Source organism: Hordeum vulgare, chromosome 7H, assembly GCF_904849725.1.
Source record: "Hordeum vulgare subsp. vulgare chromosome 7H, MorexV3_pseudomolecules_assembly, whole genome shotgun sequence".
In the NCBI taxonomy this organism is placed as follows: domain Eukaryota; kingdom Viridiplantae; phylum Streptophyta; class Magnoliopsida; order Poales; family Poaceae; genus Hordeum; species Hordeum vulgare.
In genome coordinates this window covers 604,906,769-604,929,983 of record NC_058524.1, presented here as the reverse complement: position 1 = coordinate 604,929,983, position 23,215 = coordinate 604,906,769, and the positions used below count along the sequence as shown (strand labels likewise).

Sequence of the window (23,215 nt, the reverse complement as noted above, 5' to 3'; positions counted from 1 at the left end):
AAACAACCAAATTTTTGAAACCCAGTTCTTATATCCTCCTTATATGAATTTTGGGCCTAATCAATTCATGAAAGCCGAACGGGCCTCTCGCGCGAATCTTGTCTGCACACCGCCGACGGGGCTGCACACTATTGAAGATGCTCTTATCGGCCTCCTCCGCAAAGGGAATCGCGTGCCATGGTTTACAATTTATGACTCAACTTCTTGTGGTAGCCAAACAACCAAATTTTGGAAACCCAGTTCTAATATCCTCCTTATGAATTTCGGGCTTAATCAATTCATGAAAGCCGAACGGGCCGCTAGCTTGCCGGCAAAATTGACAAAAATGACCCCTAGGGGGAAAGAACTCACGGAGTGACCCCTCAGGGAAAATATGTCACCCGGCTGACCCTTTTGTGTGGCGCCCGACATCTAGGCGCCACACTACACTGTGTGAGGCCTAGCCGTTCGGCGCCACACCCCCCGACCACCTGGCAGAAAGGGCCCACCCCCAGGCCGTGTGACGCCTAAGCCTTAGGCGTCACACATTGTAATGTGTGACGCCGAACGCTTAGGCGCCACACATTGACTTAACAGGCCACGAGCCAGCCCCCCTCCCCACCCCTCCTCACCCCCTCCTCATTCCCCTCCCCCAGCCCCCTCTCCCAGCCACTGGCCCCTCCCTCAAATCCTTCTCTAAATCACCAAATCTGAAGGTTTGGACCGGGCATTTGTTGTCCAATCACTCTCCTAAGGTAATCCCCACCTCTCCCCTCATTCTCATCCAAAGAAAAATCTTTTGTGGTCTTTTTTTTGCTAATAAAATGAGAAATTGAAAGATTTCGTTGAAATTGTTCGTTTGGAAATTTCCCGAAAAGGCCCGAACCCGCAGCTTCCGCCTTGACAGGGCGGTGCTCTGACCAATTGAACTACAATCCCCGTGGAGTAATTAATGAAAAAAATATTGAAGAATCAAAGGTAGCTCTAGTCTATGGCCAAATGAATGAACCACCGGGAGCTCGATGAGAATTTCTTGACTTTCCATATATAGAAAGAGATAGACTATAAATGACATCTCTTATGTCACCCCAATCTGATATTATAGTCCCGGTGTAGATAGAAATTCCCTTATGATCTAATTCCGAGCGGGCTTTTTGACCCCATATTGTAGGGTGGATCTCGAAAGATAGGGGATTAGTAGTTCTTTTTCGAAATCGATTTCGAATTTTTTTTCCAGAATTCATTTTTGCATTTTTAGGTATAAAAAAAAACCATCCTAGTGGATCCGTAGAAAAAAGTAATTTCCTTTTTGAATGGCAGTTCCAAAAAAACGTACTTCAATGTCAAAAAAGCGTATTCGTAAAAATAACCAATAATTTTGTATTTGTAAATGAAGTGAGTAAAAGTTAAAAACTTTGCCCCTCCTTGGGCGGATGTCTCCTTTTGCTCCTCAGCCTACGGGCCGGGTGCAACAAGATCCAGTTGGTAAGGATAAAATACCCTTTCGTATTTGAGGAAACCCTAGTTTTTCATGAAACGTGGGATGTATATGATATTGTTGTATTTGTTTGTATGTTAGGATAAGGGGTATGATGGGGTTAGGATTAGGGTTGTTTGGATGTTTGCATTATGGTTGTTTTAGGGTTAGGCTAGGGTTAGGCTAGGGTTAGGCTAGGGTTAGGGATGTTTGGTTGTGTTAGGGTTATGATGGGGTTAGGGTTATGGTCGTTTGGAAGTTAGGCTAGGGTTATTGTAATTGTATGATTGCTTATAAAAAAGGTTCTATGTTTTGTTGTTTAGGGATGGGAAGAACATGTGTTTATGTTCATCACGTGGACAAGGATGCCTTTTTAAAAGGCAATATTGATCCGGACCCGGATGAGCTTGACATGGTGTTCGATTTGTGTCCTAGCTATGGTGAATTGTTGGAACAAGTCCGAAAGGATTTGAATTGGATGGACCCTAGTGATGTAGTTGAGTTTGATGGTAGGCATAATGTGGGATTTGGAATGCACATTCGTTGGAAGACCATGCGTGTCAACTCCGAGCAACGTTGGCTTGCATACAAGGATACGGTGGCCAAATCACTAGACAAGGCTCTAGAGTTATTTGCCATCAAAACAAATGTTCCTAACTTGTTGGATTTGAACCGGGTTTCCTCTCCGATTGTTGAAGCTATTCCTGCACCCATCAACGAAGAGTCCAACATTGAACCTCTTTCTTATGTCGATGAGGCCAACGAAGAGGTCAACATTGAACATGAACCATTGGTAGAGGCTAATGATGAGCACGATGATGATGAGAATGATGGTAATGTTCTTCATGACAACAATCTTGCTGATTTGGACAAATATAATTTGCAAGAGACAATGGACCATTCTATTCCGTACTCACGTGGCTATGCCTCTGAGTCTGATGATGAGGGTCCCGATGAAGAAGTTGATGAGGAAGGGTTCACGACAAAGGAGGCTGAAGCTTTCACGAAGGTATTAAAGCGTGATCACCGGACACCATTGTTCGAGGATCTTAGCCTTGCGGATGAAGCCGTGGTTGACGGAGGCGAAGGCATATTGTTTGGAGTTAGACCACCTTCTCATCGGGACACACATGGAAAGAATATTATTTTGCCGGGGTCAAAGTTCGAAACATTCTTTGAACTGAAGATGTGGTTGGATGAATATTCTGTTACGCATTATAGGCCACACAAAGTTGTTCATTCAAACGTGAAGCTGTGTTACACGGTTGCATGTGAGGACAGAGGGTGTCCTTGGATTGTCCGTGCAAGACCATGGAAAGGAGGGCCGGGATGGAACATTGTCAATTGTATGCCTCACATGTGTCGAGGCAAGAGGGTTGATGGTGCCCTTTCGTCGCAAAGCCATAGAAAACTCACCTCCGAGTTCATCGCTTATAGGCTTTCCAACTCCATCTCCTCTCTTCCTACAATGAGCATAAAAAGCGTACAAGACCTTGTGAAAGCCCTCTTTCACTACACGGTGAAATATGGTAAGGCATGGAAAGCAAAGCAAGCCGCATTCAAGATGTTGTATGGTGATTGGGAGGAAGCATACAACCGCATACCTAGGTTGTTGGGAGCTATTGCCCACACTAACCCGTGCATGGTTCATGTGGTCGAGCCGTATGGGGAGAAAACAAGGATTCTCAATGGAAATAGGGTCCGCGTATTTGGCCGTGCATTTTGGGCATTTGAGCAATGTGTGAGGGCTTTCCAGCACTTTTGTCCTATCATCTCCATCGATGGCACGTTTTTGACCGGACAATTCAAGGGCACTTTGTTGGTTGCAATAGCAAGTGATGCCAATAACCGGTTGATGCCTTTGGCTTTTGCTTTGGTTGAGGCAGAGAACAATGTTAACTGGGAATGGTTCTTGCATATTTTGAGAACCAAAGTATTACCGTTTGAGAGGGAAATATGTGTCATATCGGATCGCCATCAAGGCATACTTAACGCGGTTGACATTGTCATTCGCGGCTATGCTCCTTTGCATCATCGATGGTGCATGAGGCATTTCTGTGCAAACTTCTACCGGGCATGTGGTAGCAAGGATTTGGCGGATGATCTTCAAGATTGTTGTCAAGCATTTTCGGACAAACGATTTGCAAGATTGTACAATGCTTTTCTTGTAAACAAAAACTTGATGTAGGTGGGCTTGAGTTTCTGAATAGGCACATTGAACTTCAGGCCAAGTGGGCACGAGCTTATGATGAAGATGGCCGAAGATATGGTCAAATGACAAGTAACATGGCAGAATGCTTCAACCGGGTGTTGAAGGGTGTCCGTGCGTTGCCGGTGACGGCAATAGTTCAATACACATTCGACAAGTTGAGAGCATACTTTCTAAAGTACTCACAAGAAACAGATGATCAGATTGCGGGAGAGAACAAGAAAAAGTACAAGTACCAGTTTCCACCAAAGGTTGACAAATGGATGGTATTTCAATCACGGAAGGCTGACTCCCAAACGGCTACCCTGTACAACAACGAGGATTGGACATTCCAAGTGAATGAGCCCGGAGGAACGACAAACGATGGCCAGCAACACGGAAACAGGGCGTTCAAGGTATCTTTATCCTTGTGTGATTGCTCTTGTGGGAGGCCAAGGTTGCTTCATCTCGCATGCTCGCATTTGTACACGACAGCTCGCAGTAGGAATGTGGACGTCAACCATCCACTAACCGTGAGGGAGTCCGAGTTCTCGATCATGACCACGAAGCATACATGGGCTCCTAGATTTGAACCATACTTTGACCAATCACAATGGCCGGGAGTATCATGGAGTACAACTATGGCCCGACCCAGAGTGGAAGGTTGTGAAACTGGGAAGACGAAAGACAAAGCGTTTTAGAGGAGACATGGATGGATGGGGCCATGGTGGTGGCAAAGAAATGGGGAACAACCAATTTCAAGAGCCTACCGAGAGATCACATTGTGGAGAGTGCGGTGTAACAGGGCACAACACAAGAAGGTGTACGACGCAAAAGAAGAAGTCCAAAAACAATGATTCCAGGTCAAGCCAACCAAGTCCTAGCCAACCAAGTTCAAGCCAACAAGGGACGGGTCAAGGAAGCACGAGCCAACAAGGGACGGGTCAAGCAAGCACAACCCAACAAGTTCCTACTCAACATGTTCCTAGCTGACTTGGGCTTACTAGAGGACGTGGTGGTAGAGGCAATGGTGGTGGTAGAGGCAGGGGTGCTGCTAGAGGCAGGGGTGGGATAGGTCGTGGTGGTGCTAGAGGCAGGGGTGGGATAGGTGGTGGTACTGCTAGAGGCAGTGGTGGGATAGGTGGTGGACTTACTAGGTGAAAGGACGTGGATGTCGCCTAGAGGGGGGGTGAATAGGCGCTTTAAAATAATTAAGGTTTAGGCTTGAACAAATGCGGAATAAAACTAACGTTTAATATGTCAAGCACAAAACCTACAAACAACTAGGCTCACCTATGTGCACCAACAACTTATGCTAAGCAAGATAAACAACTAAGTGATAGCAAGATATATTACAATAAACAATATGTCTATCACAAAGTAAAGTGCATAAGTAAAGGGTTCGGGTAAGAGATAACCGAGGCACGGGGAGACGATGATGTATCCCGAAGTTCACACCCTTGCGGATGCTAATCTCCGTTAGAGCGGTGTGGAGGCACAATGCTCCCCAAGATGCCACTAAGGCCACCGTAATCTCCTCACACCCTCGCACAATGCAAGATGCCGTGATTCCACTAAGGGACCCTTGAGGGCGGTCACCGAACCCGTACAAATGGAAAACCTTGAGGGCGGTCACCGAACCCGTACACGTGACAACCCTTGGGGGCGGTTACCGGTACCCGTACAAATTGCTCGGGGCTATCTCCACAACCTAATTGGAGGCCCCGACGCTTGCCCGGAGCTTCACACCACAATGATTGAGCTCCGAGACACCACCAAGCTTCTAGGATGCCAAAGCATCCACGAAGAACAATATCTAGGGTACTAAGTACCAAAGGTAGTAAGCTTCTCAACTTCTCACTTCCACGTATCACCGTGGAGAACTCAAACCGATGCAACTAATGCAATGGCAAGAACACACGAAGTGGTCAAGTCCCTCACACTCAAATCCCTCCACAACAACAAAATCTATGGAGAAATATGAGAGGAAGAACAAGGAGCTCACAAAGAATTCCAAGATCTAGATCCAAGGGGTTCCCCTCACATAGAGGAGAAAGTGATTGGTGCAGATGTGGATCTAGATCTCCTCTCTCTTTTCCCTCAAGAACAAGCAAGAATCATTGGAGGGATTGAGAGTTAGCAAGCTCTAAGAATGTCAACAATGGAGGTAGAACAAGAGCTCAACGGATGGATAAAGCCAAGGGGGAAGAAGACCCCCTTTATATAGTGGGGGAAGGAATCAGACCGTTACCCCCACTCTCTGCCCGAGCTCCAGCGGTACTACCGCTGGCTGCAGCGGTACTACCGCTGGTTGCGGTGGTACTACCGCCAGCTAGCGGTACTACCGCTGGCTGCAGCGGTACTACCGCTGACACTCCAGCGGTACTACCGCTGGGCCCCTGGTAGTGCAAAGGCACTACCACTGCCAAGAAAGTCTTCGCAAAAAGGTCCGTCCACGAACAACCGCTAGGCAGGCGGTACTAAGCTCCTGGAGCGGTACTACCGCTGACCAGGGGCGGTACTACCGCCAGCCAACGCTACTACCGCTAGGGCCAGCGGTACTACCGCCAACTCTAGCGGTACTACCGCTAGGTCCAGCGGTACTATCGCTCGCCACTGAAACAGCCATAACTTTCGCATACGAGCTCCGAATCGAGCAAACCCAAGCTTGTTGGATTCAGGACGACAAGAGCTATCCAAACAACGACCTCTATGGAAATATTAAGACCATGCAGATATGAAAATGCCAATGATATAGAGATGTGAGTCCTCTATGAATGAAGAACTGGCAAAAACTCCAACATCGAAAACATCATAGTAGATGCATATGGACTCCGTCTTCGATGAACTCGAGCTTGTGACGAAGATGACCATAAGATCTAAAACTCACAAAGAGAAACACCAAACAAGAACCAAGAAGTATGATGCAAGGATGCAAATGGTTTGAGCTCTCCTTGATAGTATAGCAATCTATCCTAAACAGAAAACCTATCAAGGGCAAACCTATACCTTGCACCTCGTCCTCTTGAGCTAGATGATGATGATCTTGGCTTCCTCAAGATGGACCACCTTTCTTGATTGCGTTGGCTTGATGAAGACTAATTGATTGCTCCGCCATACTCACTATGGGTGAGCCACTCTTCAACATATCTTCACAAGTCCATTGCCACCACAATGGACGGCAAGCTTCAAGCATGATATCTTCGTGCTGATCCACTTGAACTTGCACATCGCAATCTTGATGACGATCACAACTTGACATCATACTTCATGGGTTGTATGAGATCTTCCCTTTGACGCAAGCCCATGGAAACACACCTAGCCCCCACATGGAACTCTCACGAAGACCATGGGTTAGTACACAAACACGTAATGGACAATGCTTACCATCCCATGGGATCACTTGATCCCTCTCGGTACATCTTGTACGCTTTGTGTGTTGATCATCTTGATTTACTCTCTGTCTGAGATCTTGATCAACCATGTGTCTCTATGACCATTCTTTGGATAATACCTTGAATACCATCTTGGTCATCATATAAACTCCTTGAACCCAACAGATGGACTTCAAGAAGTGCCTATGGACAAATCCTATAAATGTAACTTAAGGCAACCATTAGTCCATAGGAATTGTCATCAAGTACCAAAACCACATATGGAGATATATGCTCTAACACTAGGATTGGTATGCGTGGATACCTACGAGGACCATTTCCGTATGTCACATATTTGACTTATCTTTATCATTTTGTTTTTCATGCTCCTTTGTGTGTTATTTTACTAACTATGAGCTTTGATGCCTGTTTTGTAGGTATGGCTGCTTCTCAACCCAACAAGGCAAAAGCAGAGTGGGGGGAGGAGAAGGATGCAGCCAGTGAGGAGCAGCGGTTGATGGAGAGGGCTGCAAAGAAGTTGAGGGAGGAGGATGCAACCGAAGCGCGAAAGAAGAAGGATGAGGAGCATAAGGCAAAGATGGATGAGCAGTGGCAAATGGAACTTGAGCGCCGGAGATATGAGGCTAGGATAAAGGAGAATGACAGGAAGACGCTAGAGAAACGTAAAAAAGAATATGAAGCTAACTTTAAGAAGATGATGACAGAGGGCGCATCAAAGAGAGAGCGGGAGCATCAACGCTTCACGGAGAGGGTTAAGGAAGAGGCTTCAAAAATGCGCAAAAGGGAAGAGGAAGAGGAAGAAGAGAGGAAGAAGAAGAAGGGAAAGGGGCCTTGCTCGACCCAATAGAGTCGGATGCTTCTATTCTCATGCGCGCTTTCATCTTCGAACCCTATGTATTGTTGAACCCTATGTGTTGTTGAACCTTGTTCGCTTGCGCACTTTCTTACTATGAAACTCCACTATGTATGCACTTTTGGACGTATGTTCTTTAAGAACCCTATGTATGTTTGAACTCCACCCTCTTTGTGTTGTATGTTTTAACTCTAGTATTATTGTGTTGTATATTTGTGCATATTTGTGATGTATATTTGAACTCCTCCACCACTATGTGCTGCAGTTTTCAGCATGCCAGAATGTGTGGCGCCTAAGCCTTGGGCGTTGCACATGTGTGGCGCCTAAGGCTTAGGCGCCACACATGTGAAACAGAGTAACAGAAAGTCCACATGTGAGATGCCAGTACGTTTTCAATTGTGTGGCGCCTAAGCCTTGGGCGTTGCACAGCCTTAGGCGCCACACATCACATGTGTGGCGCCTAAGGCTTAGGCGCCACACAAGTGAAACAGAGTACCAGATAACTTGGCTACTCTTTTGATGAGTAATGTTCATCCTTATCTTAGTTTCACTTTGTTCTCATTTCATCAAGACTATGTTTCTCATTTAATCAAGACTATGTTCATGAGGATATGTCTTGCATTCTGTTACTCTGTTTCATCAAGACTATGTTTCTCATTTCATCAAGACTCTGTTGATCCTTATCCTTATCTTAGTCTTCTCAAGTGCTGATACAACTTGCTGAAATTAAGATACAACTTGGTGAAATTAAGATACAACTTGCTGATACAACTTGCTGAAATGAAGATACAACTTGCTGAAATTAAGATACAACTTGCTCATACAACTTCGTGAAATCTACTGAGTCCAACGTGGATATTTTCCTTTTCCATCACTGGCTTCTTCTGCTGCCTTGGCCGCACGAGCTCTTTCTCTCTTTCTCTCCCTCTCAGCTTCACGGGCTTGTTCCCGCTGTCTATAAACCTCCTCCAGCCGTAGTTTCTCTTCTTGGTTTTTCCTTATCATCTCATCAAGAAAAGCCCTCTGCTCCACACAGTACTCTTCCCACTCTTTCTTATGCGCTGCTTTCTCCTCTGCTTGAGCCTTCTCGCGGCGCTCTTCAAAGTCCCAGCTAGCCCATGCACGGCGACCTCTTTCACGAATCTCGGTCACCGCCCAGTCCGACATTTCCGTGTCAATCCAACGATAGTACATGCAGAGAGGAGGAGGAGACTACCGGATGGATCAGATTCAAGTAAACAATAATCTGGATGACTTGAGCATACCGGAGGCCTGATGTACGCAGAAATAGATTCGGGTGGATCAGATTCATAATTGGCGCACATGAAAAACTTCATGCCCAACCAATCTGAAAAATCCTCCACCTCCTTCACCTTGCAGAGATCACCGCACCAACATCGAACTGCTTCCACCCCCCGAGGCAAACTCGCACTCTTCATTTTCTTAGGCCTGATGCTTTGATCCGAGCAAGGCAAACTCATATTGACTAAAGCGGTGGTAGTGTTCTCAAGTGAGGCTGGATGACGGAGGAAGGCAATCCAATGCCTCCTTTTATAGACCGGAAAGGAAACGTCGAAAATTTGGCGGGAACGGAGGAGGGAAAGGTGGCGGGAAAGAAGACGTGGAAATTTTGGCGGGAACGGAGGATGGAAATGTGGTGGGAAAGAAGACGTGGAAATTTTGGCGGGAACGGAAGAGGGAAAGGTGGCGGGAAAGAAGACGTGGAAATATTGGCGGGAACGGAGGAGGAAAAGGTGGCGGGAAAGAAGACGTGGAAATTTTGGCGGGAACGGAGGAGGGAAAGGTGGCGGGAAATAGTGTGCTTTGAGATGCCAGTAGGTTTTCACATGTGTGGCGCCTAAGGCTTAGGCGTTGCACATGTGTGGCGCTTAAGGCTTAGGCACACCCCTGTGAAAACCTGTTGCAAGCTGAATTTTGACAGGTATGCAGCATTTTGACAGCATATATTTTGACAGAAATTTAGAACATATGACATCAACACAAACAACCGAAGTTCACATTTATATTTGAATATAACACCAACAACACAAGTGCAAATGATTGTTCACAAGTGCAACATCAACACCAACAACACAAGTTCACAACTCCTAATGGTTCACAAGTGCAACATCAACACCAACAACAAAAGTAAAATGGTTTGCAAATGATTGAAAACTCCAAATGGCTCCGGTTCACATCTTGGGGCCTCGTCCCCTCTTAGAAACTAGCTTCTTTCTTCTCAAAACTACAAATTGCTCCGGGTCATCCGACTCATCGTCATCCTCATCGTCATCCTCATCGTCCATGCTTCTCATCCTTAACAAACGAGAGCCCCCGGCGACCGGGTTCTTTCCTTTCGCATAATCATCCGGTGAGTACCGCCTAAATTCCTTCCTAGGCTTCAACATGTAAGCGGAGCATTGGAAAGCCTTCAACATCATCCCGTCCGCAACCTAATACATATGAAGGTTGAAAGTTCAAAGTTGAAGGTTGAAAGTGCACAATGTTTTATGGCTATGTCATACCTCAGGAGTGTCAACATCATCCTCTACAGTATTTCTTTGGGTATTAGCTGCCGAGGTAATGTCACCATCGTCCATACGAGCGCCCGAAGAAGCTGAATCGTCTAGAGTATTTCTTTCGGATGAACCGGATCTCGAAGGTGAAACATATTCAGGGTCACGACAACCTAAAATGTTGGATAGGCGCCGTAACTTCTTGCCCTGTTCCTGTTAGATTCAAATATAAATGACATATATAAGGTACCGTATGTTGCATTCGTGGGCAAAATAATAATAATGACACAACACCTTTATGAAAAGACGAAGTGCAGATTCTCCCTTTTTTCCTTCAGGTGTCTTATCTAGAATATCTTCGGACTCATCAGCTTGTTTCTTGACCTCTTTGCGCTATGATCACAAGACAATGACATGCAAGTGAATAGGTGTACTAGCATTCATACTTAACATAGGTGAGCACACTTACCACAAAGTTCAGGACAGGGGCGAAGGAAGTTTGGTACCCTTCGCGAATTAACTTGTTGTAATCGCCTTGGGCAAGTGCATCGTACTCGGTGGGTTCTTCCAATATGTCCTCCTCGTAAGCCGGCGGACAAATCTCGACACGAGTACTCTCCTGAAACCATCTTAGGTAGTTGTTGAACGCAAGCGGACAATGCTGGCGGTACTGGGTTCGTTGTATGCTCGAAGCTGCCTGCACACTTTGCTTGAACATAATGACATAGCTCTTATGATGCTTATGCCAATCCTTGATCTTTCGCTGCCTCCTCCTATCCAACCTGCTTTTAACAAAACCCATCAGTAGCTCGCTCAGCACGAAGAACAAAACTAATTAGTACTTCTTTTTTGTTACCTGTGAAGCTGTTTGTCCATGTCCACCCACTCCGGTGGGTGTGGCTGAAAGAACCCAAATTGATGCATCACACGATGCAGGAGATGAAACTCAACCGCCCAATTGCATATAAGGGGACAACACATTAGCCAAAGATGTTTTTCCTGCACGCATAGTGGATTGAGCTCGAACGTGTGTGCATCATCAAAGTTTGGCCAGACACCATATGGCTGCCATTCCACCTACAACACAACATAAAAGGCACAATTCATTTTACTCACAACATAAAAGCTGGAAGTCAACTCTGAAACCATCTTACCTGCTCGGGGGTAAGCGAATCCATCTCGTTGGTGTATTGCTTGTACAATAGGTTCACTTCGCTTGCCACCTCCGATACCAAGTCCCACTTGTAAGCCCATGTAGGTTGTCGTACAGGGTTGCGTGGTCATCCCAAGTATTCCACTTTGAGCTTTTAGGGCATCCAACAGGTAGGCGTTCCCAGCTCCATACTGAAAGTAGGAGCATACAACCACCAACTCCACCGTCCTTTGTGGTCCTGCGACAAGCATCGTCCAACTACAAGTAACAACAAACATGCATCAGTTTAGCAGAAAAAGATAACAGAGAGTACTTAATATTAACAATTTATTACCTGTCGATACAAGTAAGCCAGTGCGGCCGAGCCCCAACTGAACTTGTTGTCGAAAACAGTCAACGCCTTCAGCCACATCCATGGAGCATTCTTGCCAGTGCCGTCAGCAAAGATAGTCCTAGAGATGACGTACCACATGTACACATGAGCATACCTCTGGATCACCTCGTCATCTGCGTCCTCAGGACAATGAGCAAAGTTCGCGGCAATCCAAGTGAAAGGAGCGCCGGCCGGGACTCTATCTTTCTTCCCTCCATCTTCTACCTCCGTCTCCTGCGGCGACATACCAATAAGAGCCTCCATTTGTTGCCGCCATCCCTCGGAATCAGTGCTCATACAAAGAGGCTTCCCCTCGATCGGAAGTGCGGTGATCATGGAAACATCTTGAAGAGTAACTGTCATCTCTCCGGTCCGGAGGTGAAAACTATGTGTCTTCGGCCTCCAACGATCAATAAGTGTTGTGACTGCCGCAACGTTTAGATTGGGCGTTGACCGACTCACAAGCTGAATGAATGGAAGGAGTCCTGTCATCTCGATGTATGGGGTGTACCGCTCATTGTACTGCATTACAGACGATGCCCCATGAGACCGGATCTTCAAGGGCGTAAGCTCCTGCAAACAGATAGGAGAAGAAGATATCAAGTGCTTATTAAATACATGTGTTTTTTATCATATGATCTACTTACCATTTTCTTCTCCGACATGAAATAGGCCGGGTGTTCAACGTCATAAACATTATTCAGAAGCCACACCATCCTACAAATCACAAAAAAATACTCATATTCAAAAAAATTACTCATCTACTAATCCACTAATCTACATATTCTAACTACTAAAATCCTAAGAACTCAAATGAATCTACTCATATCCTAACTACTAAAATCCTAAGAACTCATATGAATCTACTCATATCCTAACTACTCAAATCCTAAGAACTCATATGAATCTACTCATATACTAACTACTAAAATGCTAAGAACTAATATCCTAACTACTCATATCAATCTAGTCATATACTAACTATTAATACTAACTACTAATATGAATCTACTAATATACTAACTACTCAAATCCTAAGAACTCATATCCTAACTAGTCAAATCCTAAGAACCTACTCAAATCAATCTACTCAAATCAATCTACTCAACAAAAACCTATTCCACTTGGATAGAAGGATGGGAAACGGAAGAGATTACCTTGGGGGATCAATCCAAGGAAGAAATCACCAGATCTGAAGGAGATGTGGGAGGGGATTAGGGATGCGAAGAGAGCCAGCCGCCGCCGTTGCTGTTTCTGTTTGAATGAGGGAGGGGAATGGGGAGGGGGTGGGGAGGGGGGCTGACCCGTGGCTAGTTAAGTCAATGTGTGGCGCCAAAGCGTTCGGCGCCACACATTACAATGTGTGATGCGTGAGGTTTAGGCGTCACACGGCCTGGGGGATGGGCCCTCTCTGCCAGGTGGTCGAGGGGTGTGGCGCCGAACGGCTAGGCGTCACACAGTGTAGTGTGGCGCCTAGGTGTCGTGCGCCACACAAAAAAGTCAGCCGGATGACATATTTTCTTCGAGGGGTCGTTCCCTGAGTTCTTTCCTCAAGGGTCATTTTTGTCAATTTTGCCTAGCTTGCCTCTCGTGCGAATCTTGTCTGCACACCGCCGACGGGGCTACACACGATGCACCACGTGTTTACGTCGCTGTCAAGCTCAGTCATACAAACAGTCATTGAAGTTTGGACTATTCCGAGCTGCCCCCCCTACATTTCTCCTCTCCACCACCACTCCCTCCTCCCCCGCTCGCTCCCCGTCCCACTGCCCGCTCCCACCCCGCGCGCCGCCGCCGACGCCGCGGCAGATGGACTCGCTCCGCCTCCGTCCGTCCTCCCTCCGCTCCGCGCCCGCCGCCCGCCGGCGAGGTGAGTGCCTTGACTCCCCCGTCCTCCGCCGCGTGATTGGCACCTTTCAGTCAGTGGCTTTGAACTTTTGACTAGTTGCTGCTGGCGCTGTACGAGTGGGTGTGGTTAAGCGGGAGCAAGTGCGAGCCGACCTTACCGGATTCGGGGAGCGAAAGCGATGCCGCCCGCGGGATGCGGTTCGGTGGGATAGGGTAGGGGGTAGGGGTAGGAGTCTCCTCCTCCTCCTCCTAGTACGCCGCCCTTTTCCGGAATAGGAACAGTATGCCGAAACGGGGCCGGTGTTTTTATCAGTCCACGGAAAATGAACCAGCAACGCCTCTTGTAATTGGTAATCGATTGGAGCATGTTTTTGCTCGCTAGCTCTTTGTTTCAGGGATCGGAGCCGACGCGATGTTGATTTTTTCCTGCGGTGAATTTTAGCATGCACCAGGAGGATAGCTAGTTAGGGAAGAACACATATTTATTTATGAGAAAAAAACTATGCTACAGGTTGTCAACTTGTTCGGGCACAAATGGATGCACTGATGGATTTCCTCATATGTAAAATTAGTCCATGCACAATTCCTGTCCTTATGTAGTACTAGGTCTTTGCGGGCCGCGTGGAATTCATCTCTGTGGCAATCAAAAGAAGTTGTGCCACAACAAATCTACCGTCTCTGTGTTTATCAGGCGCTTCCCATCTTCTAGCAGTGAACATAACGAACCAACCTGATGGAGATGAATTAGGCAAGACGTAAATGTCATTTTCTTTGACTGGTCCTATTCAGCAGTAAAAGGCCCAACCAGATAATAGATCTACCAACATTTTGAGCTTACATATTGTCACGTATCTTGCATTATGGATGAAGTTCTTCAATCTTTGTTTCCTGATTGCTTGACGTTGTTTTGAAATTTTGATTTTCCAGATCATATTCTGCCATCATTTTGTTCTATCCAACGAAATGGTAAAGGGCGAGTTTCTTTGTCCATCCAAGCATCCAAAGGCCCTACCGTTAATCCCTGCAAAAAGTTCTTGGATTGGAAATATTCCAACCATAGGATATCACATCAATCAATAAATACTTCTGCAAATGCTGGGCAATCACTACAGCCTGAAACTGAAGCACACGATACTGCAAGCTTCTGGAAGCCAATATCATCTTCTCTTGACGCGTTCTACAGGTTTTCTCGGCCACATACCATCATAGGAACAGTTAAGTCATGTTGATGTTGTTTCTTTTGGATGAATCGCCAGCATATAAGATCTCTTAATGAAGCTAGTAAACTTGGGCCGTGATGCACTTTTGACTCTCCCTGGATCTAAGAGGAAAATTCTTATTTAGGCAGGCACTAAGCATAGTCTCAGTTTCCCTACTAGCTGTCGAGAGCTTATCTGATATTTCACCCATGTTCCTTACTGGATTGCTGGAGGTAAAACTTTGAGCAGCACTTTTCTTCTACAGTGATGGAATTGTATAAAAAATGATACACTTTTACTCCTATGTAGGCAGTGGTGGCCGCTCTTTTTATGAACATCTATATTGTTGGATTGAATCAGTTGTTCGACATTGAAATAGACAAGGTATCATACATTGATTGTAATCTCAAATGTCTCAGTTTTGATTTCATAGTGCTTCTTTTTATTATATTTTGTTTTGAACTTCTGTGGGAGCTAATGTTGGTGACTCACCAGGTTAACAAGCCAACTCTTCCATTAGCATCTGGGGAATACTCTCCTGCAACTGGAGTTGCAATAGTGTCAGTATTTGCAGCCATGGTAACGTTTTTTTAGACATTTATTACTGCTAATGATTTGTTTGGAAAGAGATTTGGCAATTTATAGCTTACTTTGACATTTCCTTTCGATATACAAGAACGATGTAATACTTGGAGTTGGGTGTTAGAGTAATTGACTTGTTTTCTTAAGCATTTATCTTCTATATTACTCTTTGCATCTAATGTCACTCCCAGACAATGAAATTAAGTAGCACAATAAGAAACAAGTTCCTGCATGGGACTTCTGAACTTTGATGGATATGCATTGAGCACCTGCACTTAACAAAACTTCCATTTCTCTTAAATATAGTGAGGGTGTAGATTATTGTTGCAATTCTCCCATTTCTATTTACTAGTTACACGGCAGCGAATAAAATATGTTGCCATTCATTTGTAGTTGCGATAATCTTGGAAGAATAATTTAACAGTTCATTTACTTGGCTCTTTGCTGTCAATCTGTCTGACTAACAGGAGTGTTGCTGTTTGAATTGCAGAGCTTTGGCCTTGGATGGGTTGTTGGATCACCACCTCTGTTTTGGGCTCTTTTTATTAGCTTCGTTCTTGGAACTGCTTATTCAGTCAATGTAAGAGCTTACGTCTTTATGATCATCAACTCACCACATATGACTTGAGGTTCCCGTATATTCATATTTTCTGTGATGATGTTGTTACCTACTCCCTCCGTTCACTATTATAAGATGTTTTGGATATCTAAATATGGACTACATACAGTTGAAATGAGTGAACAAACACACTAAAACGTGTCTATATGGTATATACATCCGATTCAGAAAAAAGCTAAACCATCTTATAGTAGTGAGTGGAGGGAGTATTTTGCTGTAATAAAAAGCTTTAGTAGGACTTCCTATAGTAATAACAATCTACTTTTGAACACTACTATTATAATCTAAGTGAAATGCTTATGCCAGCCTTTTTTTACATTCACATGGGCCTGAAAGATGTGGGCAACTGACATGTGTGGAACCCACCTATGAGACTAACCAGATCTGCAGTTTTAATTGCCTAACATGTTACAGTGGAACACCATGCTCTGCACTCTGCAGAACACTCAAATTTCATGGGCTAAATGGGCCTTAAAACATTTTGGGGTTGGCATGTGGCAGAGCCCAAAATTGACAGATAAAAATCACAGTGATATGGAAATATTTGATGTGAAAGCATTTCGTCCATTAGTTCATATTCCTGCATAATTATCTGGAATATCATGGTATTTGGTGTGACCTATTGATACCCTTTATTACCTAATTAAACAGAGCTGACATTGCCTTTTTTGTATTCTACAGCTGCCGTACTTTCGATGGAAGAGATTTGCTGTTGTTGCAGCACTCTGCATATTAGCAGTGCGTGCGGTGATTGTTCAACTGGCATTTTTTCTCCACATTCAGGCAAGTCTTCTTCTGATGATCTATTTGAAAACAGAAGCAACTTGTAGTAAGACATAATGTTCTGTTTGCAACTGTAATTACATTTTGATGTGGCTTGTCCTATGAGCATCAGATGATAAATGCTACATATGATTTATGCTGTCTTGCCTTGTCTTTCTTCCAGACATTTGTTTTCAGAAGGCCAGCAGTCTTTTCAAAGCCATTGATATTTGCAACTGCCTTCATGACATTCTTCTCAGTTGTAATAGCATTATTCAAGGTAACGAAATCTAGTTTATGTACTGCATTACTGCAGCTAAAGTGGTTTGATAATTGAATGCTCATAAATATCCTTTCATGGTTTTTTAACACAGTGCTAATTTGTTGCATTGCTTTTGATACAAACCATGAAAGGATATTTATGAGCATTCAATTAGATGCGGTGATTGTCCCCTTAAGAAATTTTCTTTTTTCCTGCAGGATATACCCGATATTGAAGGGGACCGCATCTTTGGAATTCAATCTTTTAGTGTTAGATTAGGTCAAAGCAAGGTTAGTAGTAAATAATAAGCATTGCTATTTTGCTAAGACACTTACTGTTGTAGTTGCTGATTTAAACTCCCACACAGGTTTTCTGGGCTTGTGTTGGTCTACTTGAGGTTGCCTATGGTGTTGCGATACTGATGGGGGCAACTTCGTCCAGTTTGTGGAGCAAATCTATAACCGTACGCCACCACATCTCATAGATTTCCACCGCAATGCCCATCATTAAGTTCAAGTTATCCATTTTTTGCCAACCAAAACAATTTGAGTATTAGGCTATGTTCTGAATCACTTACCACCATGGAGCTAACATCTCTAGTGATCTGTAGAAGACTTTTCTTTCTCTTACGATTGAGAACTAGTTATGGAAATTGTTATGGCTTTGTTATGGAAATTTAGCCTCTCTCAAATTCAAGACAGATCTGAACTTTTTTACCTTTTGTGCTGTTTTAGCATTACAAGGCGAATCGAATTTTTTGTATCCATTTAAGTTTGGCCGAAGCATAAAAAGGATAATTACAAGGCATAGCCTTCTATAGGCTGTTGTATAAGTGGTTCTTCACAGCCCCGTTTACGAGCATGGGTTTTTGCAGGTCGTGGGCCATGCAATCCTCGCCAGCATCTTGTGGAGCTGCGCAAAATCCGTCGACTTGACAAGCAAAGCTGCGATAACATCCTTCTACATGCTCATCTGGAGGGTAAGTGCCAACATCAACACCAACTCCCCGGTCTTTCGCCGCGTGCTCCTTAAAATAAAATTCCTTGTACTGTCCAAATATATTCAGTCAGTTGCACCTTGTGAAATCCTGGTGGAGTGATACACCCTATTGAGCTCACATTCACTCCTCACATGACCCTGCAGCTGTTCTACGCGGAGTACTTGCTCATCCCTCTGGTGAGATGAGGACCGACAACGACGAGCAACCCCACGGAAGAACTTGAGTGCCGGAGTAAAGCAGCGCAAATCCGTTTGAAAAATCGAGTGGCCACCGACGGCGCCCAATAAAATTCCCTGTCCTCGCCAGGGGTACACCGTTGATGTTCCAGCCATGAATGATGAGATGATAAGATTCACTTACCCAGAGACGGACAATCTCCCAACCTCCCAATGTACCAAAGCTGGGCCACCAGGCGAGCGAGCTGTATGTGGTTGGTTGATCCTGCGCAGCAGGCACGCGCTGCCTGGGAAAATAAAGGCACCTTGCCCACACTGCATCGTGTACGTTGTGGCAGCACGTTTCATCCGCACATTGACTTTTGTGGTGGAACCGCACGGCCGTCCTCACCAGATGCATTGCATTCCGTCGAAAACCCGGTCGTTTCCGTAGGGCGAATTTCGCTCCGGGTTCGTAGTAGTCGTCGTCCTCCTCCTCCTCTCCACGCAGATGTGTTGAATTTTAGCCCATGGATGGATTTTGGAATTTTGAATCATGTCATGTGTGCAGCAAGAGATCGAGGAGGGCCGGGCCGGGCCGGTACAGATCTCTTTTGGGAGATTTGACCCCATGCCATGCAATGCGTGCGCAATGCAAAGCTTGTCCTGCAGCGTGGCGCCGGCCGGAGCCACCGGCCAGTCTGGGCGCATGGTCCTACGGGGTCTCCGGCGTATCGTCGAGGCTTGATTCTGCCTGCGCTGGGCATGGACCATGTGCGTGCCAGCGAGCGGCATGGCAATGGCAATGGCATGGCTGCCGTTGCCGGTGGCGACGCTCAAGTCAGCACTGATCAGATGATGACGCATGGCAGGGCCGTTGGCCGGCCCCTCTCGTCCCTGTTTCTGGTTCTCCTCATGTGAGGGTGAATATTAATTAGCACGGCGACTCGCTGATCGCAGGACACAAGATCAGATCGGCCTCGACGATGGAGCGGCAGCGGCAGTGCGCTTTTGGGCTCAGAATCCCTACAAAAAAATCAATCATCAATCAAAGTGGCTAATGGACATTATAAAAAAATAATTGGGGGTGTTGCGAGAATCGAACTCACGACCTCTCGCACCCGAAGCGAGAATCATACCACTAGACCAAACACCCGACATGCCTTATTTCCTCTACATTCATATATTGGATATGTTCCCTCGAGCCTAATAAATAGCCCTGGTTTATCGATTTGTTTTTCTGCCTGAATTTTGATTGATCTAGGTTATGGAACTGTATTATTGGAAGAAAAATCAGTTATCATATCCAGATAATGACACAGCCAGACCAATATCATCCATTAGAGGTTGGTAAAGTGCATCAAATATCACTGCACCTAGTCTGCCAAAGCCTATTATCCACACAAAAAGTTAACTTAAATGATTTGCCGTATGATCCAGTTGATCGGAAGAGAATTTCAAAGTACACAAAAAATTCAAAGAAACAAGATGAGATTAGGCACATATATATATTTAATGAGGAAACTTTTCATGCCACCCTCCAATTTTGATGATCTAATTCGTATGTCTTGCACTCTTTGTTTTTAATGCAACACAATTTATGATATATGATACCGTAGCTTTATTACAAAGTTATGTAGGATCAAAAGTATGTCTAGAGAAGGGGTGATTAGACTACTTGACAAGATATTTTTTTTGCCTTCTCCCAATTTTACTTGAGAGGCAACTACGACAGTTATAACAAGTCAAGTACACTCCCAATTTTACTTGAGAGGCAACTACAAACGCATGAGGTTGACGCCGTGATTTTTGGCATGGTTCTGATAGGTGGCGCTATCGTACGTCCATGTTAGTGGAGACTTCAACCCACAGAGGGTAACGACTGCGAGAGTCCACGGAGGGTCCACAAAGAAGCGCCTTGTCTATTCCACCACGGCTTCCATCCACGGAGGACTAGCCTTACTCACGGTAGATCTTCACGAAGTAGGCGATCTCTTTGCCCTTACAAACATCTTGGTTCAACTCCACAACACGAAGTAGGAGGCTCCCAAGCGACACCTAACCAATCTAGGAGGCACCACCATCCAAAAGGTAATAGATGGGGTAGATCAATGAACTCCTTGCTATTGTGCTTCTAAAGATAGTCTCCTCAACACAAATCACTTTCTCACAGAATATGCATGGGTAGGAGAGGTTGATTTGGTGAAAAGCAGTTTGGGGAGGCTAGAGATCAAGTTTCAAATGATTGGATTGGAATTTCTTAGTCTCAACACATGAGTAGGTGGTTCTCTCTCAGAAAATGAATCTAACAATGAAGTGTGTGTTCTGAACGCTTCTCCCACGAATGAGAGGTGGGTGAAGGGGTATATATAGGCAGCAGCCAAAATCCAACCATTACACACAAAAGAGCAAACTCGGTGACACCGAAGTGGACAACTCGGTGGTACCGATTAGCACTAAAGTGGTGAACTTTTGAATCTCGGGGAGACCGATATATAGAACTCGGTGGCACCGAAAAGGTGACTAACGGTAAGATGGCCAAACTCGATGGCACCGATACTCAAACTTGAAAATTCTGATTTTGTGTATCTTGGCAACAGAATGTTGGTCACCCAAACTCGATAGCACCGATGCAGTTTCGGTTGCACCAATTTTGTGGGAATGGCTAGGGTTTTGTCTGAGGTTCAAACTCGGTGGGTCCGATGTGGCAATGTTGGTGACACCGAATTTGTGAATGTGGAACTTGATAGAGTGGATATGAGGGAAAAATGACCGAGTGTTTTGGTGGCTAACTTTGAGCATTTGAGCAATCAGTTCATTTTACTACCTCTCCCCCTTTTAATAGTATTGGTTTTCCTATAGACTCAAAAGTGATTTCTCACAAATATAAAATGAAGAGTCTTCTAGCTTGAAGCTTGATCCAATATTATTCCTTTCTTGCATCAAGGTGTATGTCCACATAAACCTTAAGCCATAGCATCTTTTGAACTTTTCGGAAATATACTTGGAAAACATATTAGTCCAATGATGCATATGTTGTGATCAATTATCAAAACCATCCTAGGGAGCAATTGTGCTTTAAATCTCCCCCTTTTTGGTAATTGATGACAACATATATATCAAAGCTTCGACAAAAGATATAATCAATGATTAGCATCGACGCTTTGAGAGGTATGTGAAAAGCAAGAGCTCCCCCTAAATTTGTGCATTATTTGGAATTTGCGTTCGAATGCAAATGCACAATCGATTAGGATCATGGGATACTCTTCCATGTCACATACATCTTGGTGGTGCGTAAAAGTAATAACAATGCACATGACACCAACAAGATAAGTGAATGATCATCACATGGATAGCTAAAATATAATATCGTAGCATCACTCAGGATAAAGCATATGATCACACAAAGATAGGATAAAGTCATCCAACAAACAAAGTTTTTAAAACAAAGCGAGAGCAAATAAATTCAAAAGCTCTCTCTCTCACAGAGTCTATAATCTATACATTTCTCCCCCTTTGACAACAAGTTACCAAAAAGTTCAAAAGTATAGAACTACTCATCTCTCTGGACAGCTGATGATGGAGTCGATAGAACGGCGTCTGCGAAGGTGTTTGCTGAAGTACTTGGAGCTGGAGGAGTTGATACTAGAGGTGCTTGAGTTGGAGCTGGTCCTGAAGGTGCTAAAGCTTGTGTTGAAGATGTCTAACCTGTCTCCTGAGCAGGAACAACAGCTAACCGAGGCCTGGTGCTGTACCTAGTAGTAGTGGGAGGAGGAGACTCATCCTCGTCATCATCATCATCTTCATGTTCATCTTCTGCCTCTGAGCGTGGAATCTCCATAGAGTCAACTTCATGTTGAAGTTGTCTGACAATGGTGGTCAACTCAGTTACCTTCACATCCATGTTGTGGAATTTTGTCTCCACAACCCTCTCAAGACTCTTCTGCTTCTGCATGATTTCATGGATGTTCTTCTCCATGCCTGGGACAGTGCTCACTAGAAATGCCATTTTCTCAGTTGAGTTCTGAGGTGTGGAACTGGAGGTGGCATGTTTCTAGCAGCTTCAGCCTCTGCTGCCTCTGCTGCCATTCTTGCTGCAGCTGAGTTGGGATCATTGTCATCCATCACAACCTCATTATCTTCAAACTCAGGCTGAAGAGGTAGATGGGGACGATCAAGTAGATATGCATGCTTGCCTAGCTTTGCATTGATGAGCATATGAATATAGGGTGCATATCCACAAGATCTCTTTTGATCCGCAGCAGTTCTCTGGATAGTCTCGACTATCAAGTCCATCACTCCAAATCTGGTATGTGTGTCTATCAGGTGCAACAGGTTGATAGAATATCCCGTGATCATCTTCTCATCACCTGACTTAGGCACGAGGGTGTATCGCAGTATAGTGTTTGTCGTGGGAATGCCAGTTTGAAGAAAATATATTGATCCAAGCTTGTGACTGGCCAAGTACTTATGTGGAATGGTCTTGCACATGTTGTCCATGGAGTTGCGATTCTTCTTAGCTTCTGCATACACATCCACATATGACTCTTCCTGCTTGGGAGCACCAATGATAGTAGCCCATTCAGCAATTGTGGCGTCATATCTGTGTCCATCGGTCATCCAAACTAAATAATCTTCATAGAACTGCACAATTGCATAGAATTGCATGATCAACTCGTCATTCCAAGGGGTCATCTCTTTCCCAACAAATTTGTCAATGTCCACTGCCTTGAAGTTATCTCTGGCATGTGGAAAGAAATCTTCATTATCCTTAATGTATGCCCAGTTGACATACCTCATATCACTGACAGCAGGACTTTTGTCAAATAAGACAGTCTCATAAAAGTCTTGTTG

General features: G+C 44.8%; 2 protein-coding genes and 1 non-coding gene across 4 annotated transcripts; 2 read left to right on the top strand and 1 right to left on the bottom strand.

Moving 5' to 3' along the window:
* Positions 1 to 7,457: 7,457 nt before the first annotated feature.
* On the top strand, positions 7,458 to 7,886 carry LOC123411986 (vicilin-like seed storage protein At2g18540). Its single transcript, XM_045104945.1, has one exon. The coding sequence runs from the start codon at positions 7,458 to 7,460 to the stop codon at positions 7,884 to 7,886; it is 429 nt and encodes a 142-aa protein (XP_044960880.1).
* A 5,757-nt stretch (positions 7,887 to 13,643) lies between these two features.
* LOC123410571 (probable homogentisate phytyltransferase 1, chloroplastic) lies at positions 13,644 to 18,697 on the top strand. 2 transcript variants are annotated; one of them, XM_045103516.1, is made up of 12 exons: positions 13,644 to 13,804; positions 14,710 to 14,996; positions 15,131 to 15,214; positions 15,291 to 15,365; positions 15,477 to 15,560; positions 16,054 to 16,143; positions 16,864 to 16,965; positions 17,129 to 17,224; positions 17,425 to 17,496; positions 17,574 to 17,669; positions 18,081 to 18,185; positions 18,350 to 18,697. In XM_045103516.1, the coding sequence occupies exons 1-12, from the start codon at positions 13,744 to 13,746 to the stop codon at positions 18,389 to 18,391; spliced, it is 1,194 nt and encodes a 397-aa protein (XP_044959451.1). In that variant the 5' UTR covers positions 13,644 to 13,743; the 3' UTR covers positions 18,392 to 18,697. The 2 variants fall into 2 exon arrangements, with proteins under 2 accessions (XP_044959451.1, XP_044959450.1); XM_045103515.1 differs by lacking the exon at positions 13,644 to 13,804 and adding an exon at positions 14,051 to 14,132.
* A 748-nt stretch (positions 18,698 to 19,445) lies between these two features.
* Positions 19,446 to 19,517, bottom strand: TRNAP-CGG. The gene has a single exon. It is a non-coding gene; the product is annotated as a tRNA-Pro (tRNA).
* Between the last annotated feature and the right edge of the window lie 3,698 nt (positions 19,518 to 23,215).

Coding starts and splice junctions, on each gene's coding strand:
- LOC123410571 (XM_045103515.1), top strand. CDS start 14,066: ATGCCGAAACGGGGCCGGTGTTTTTATCAGTCCACGGAAAATGAACCA. Junction 14,133..14,709: donor AGCAACGCCTCTTGTAATTG/GTAATCGATTGG, acceptor TTGATTTTCCAG/ATCATATTCTGCCATCATTT. Junction 16,144..16,863: donor GAACTGCTTATTCAGTCAAT/GTAAGAGCTTAC, acceptor TGTATTCTACAG/CTGCCGTACTTTCGATGGAA.
- LOC123411986 (XM_045104945.1), top strand. CDS start 7,458: ATGGCTGCTTCTCAACCCAACAAGGCAAAAGCAGAGTGGGGGGAGGAG.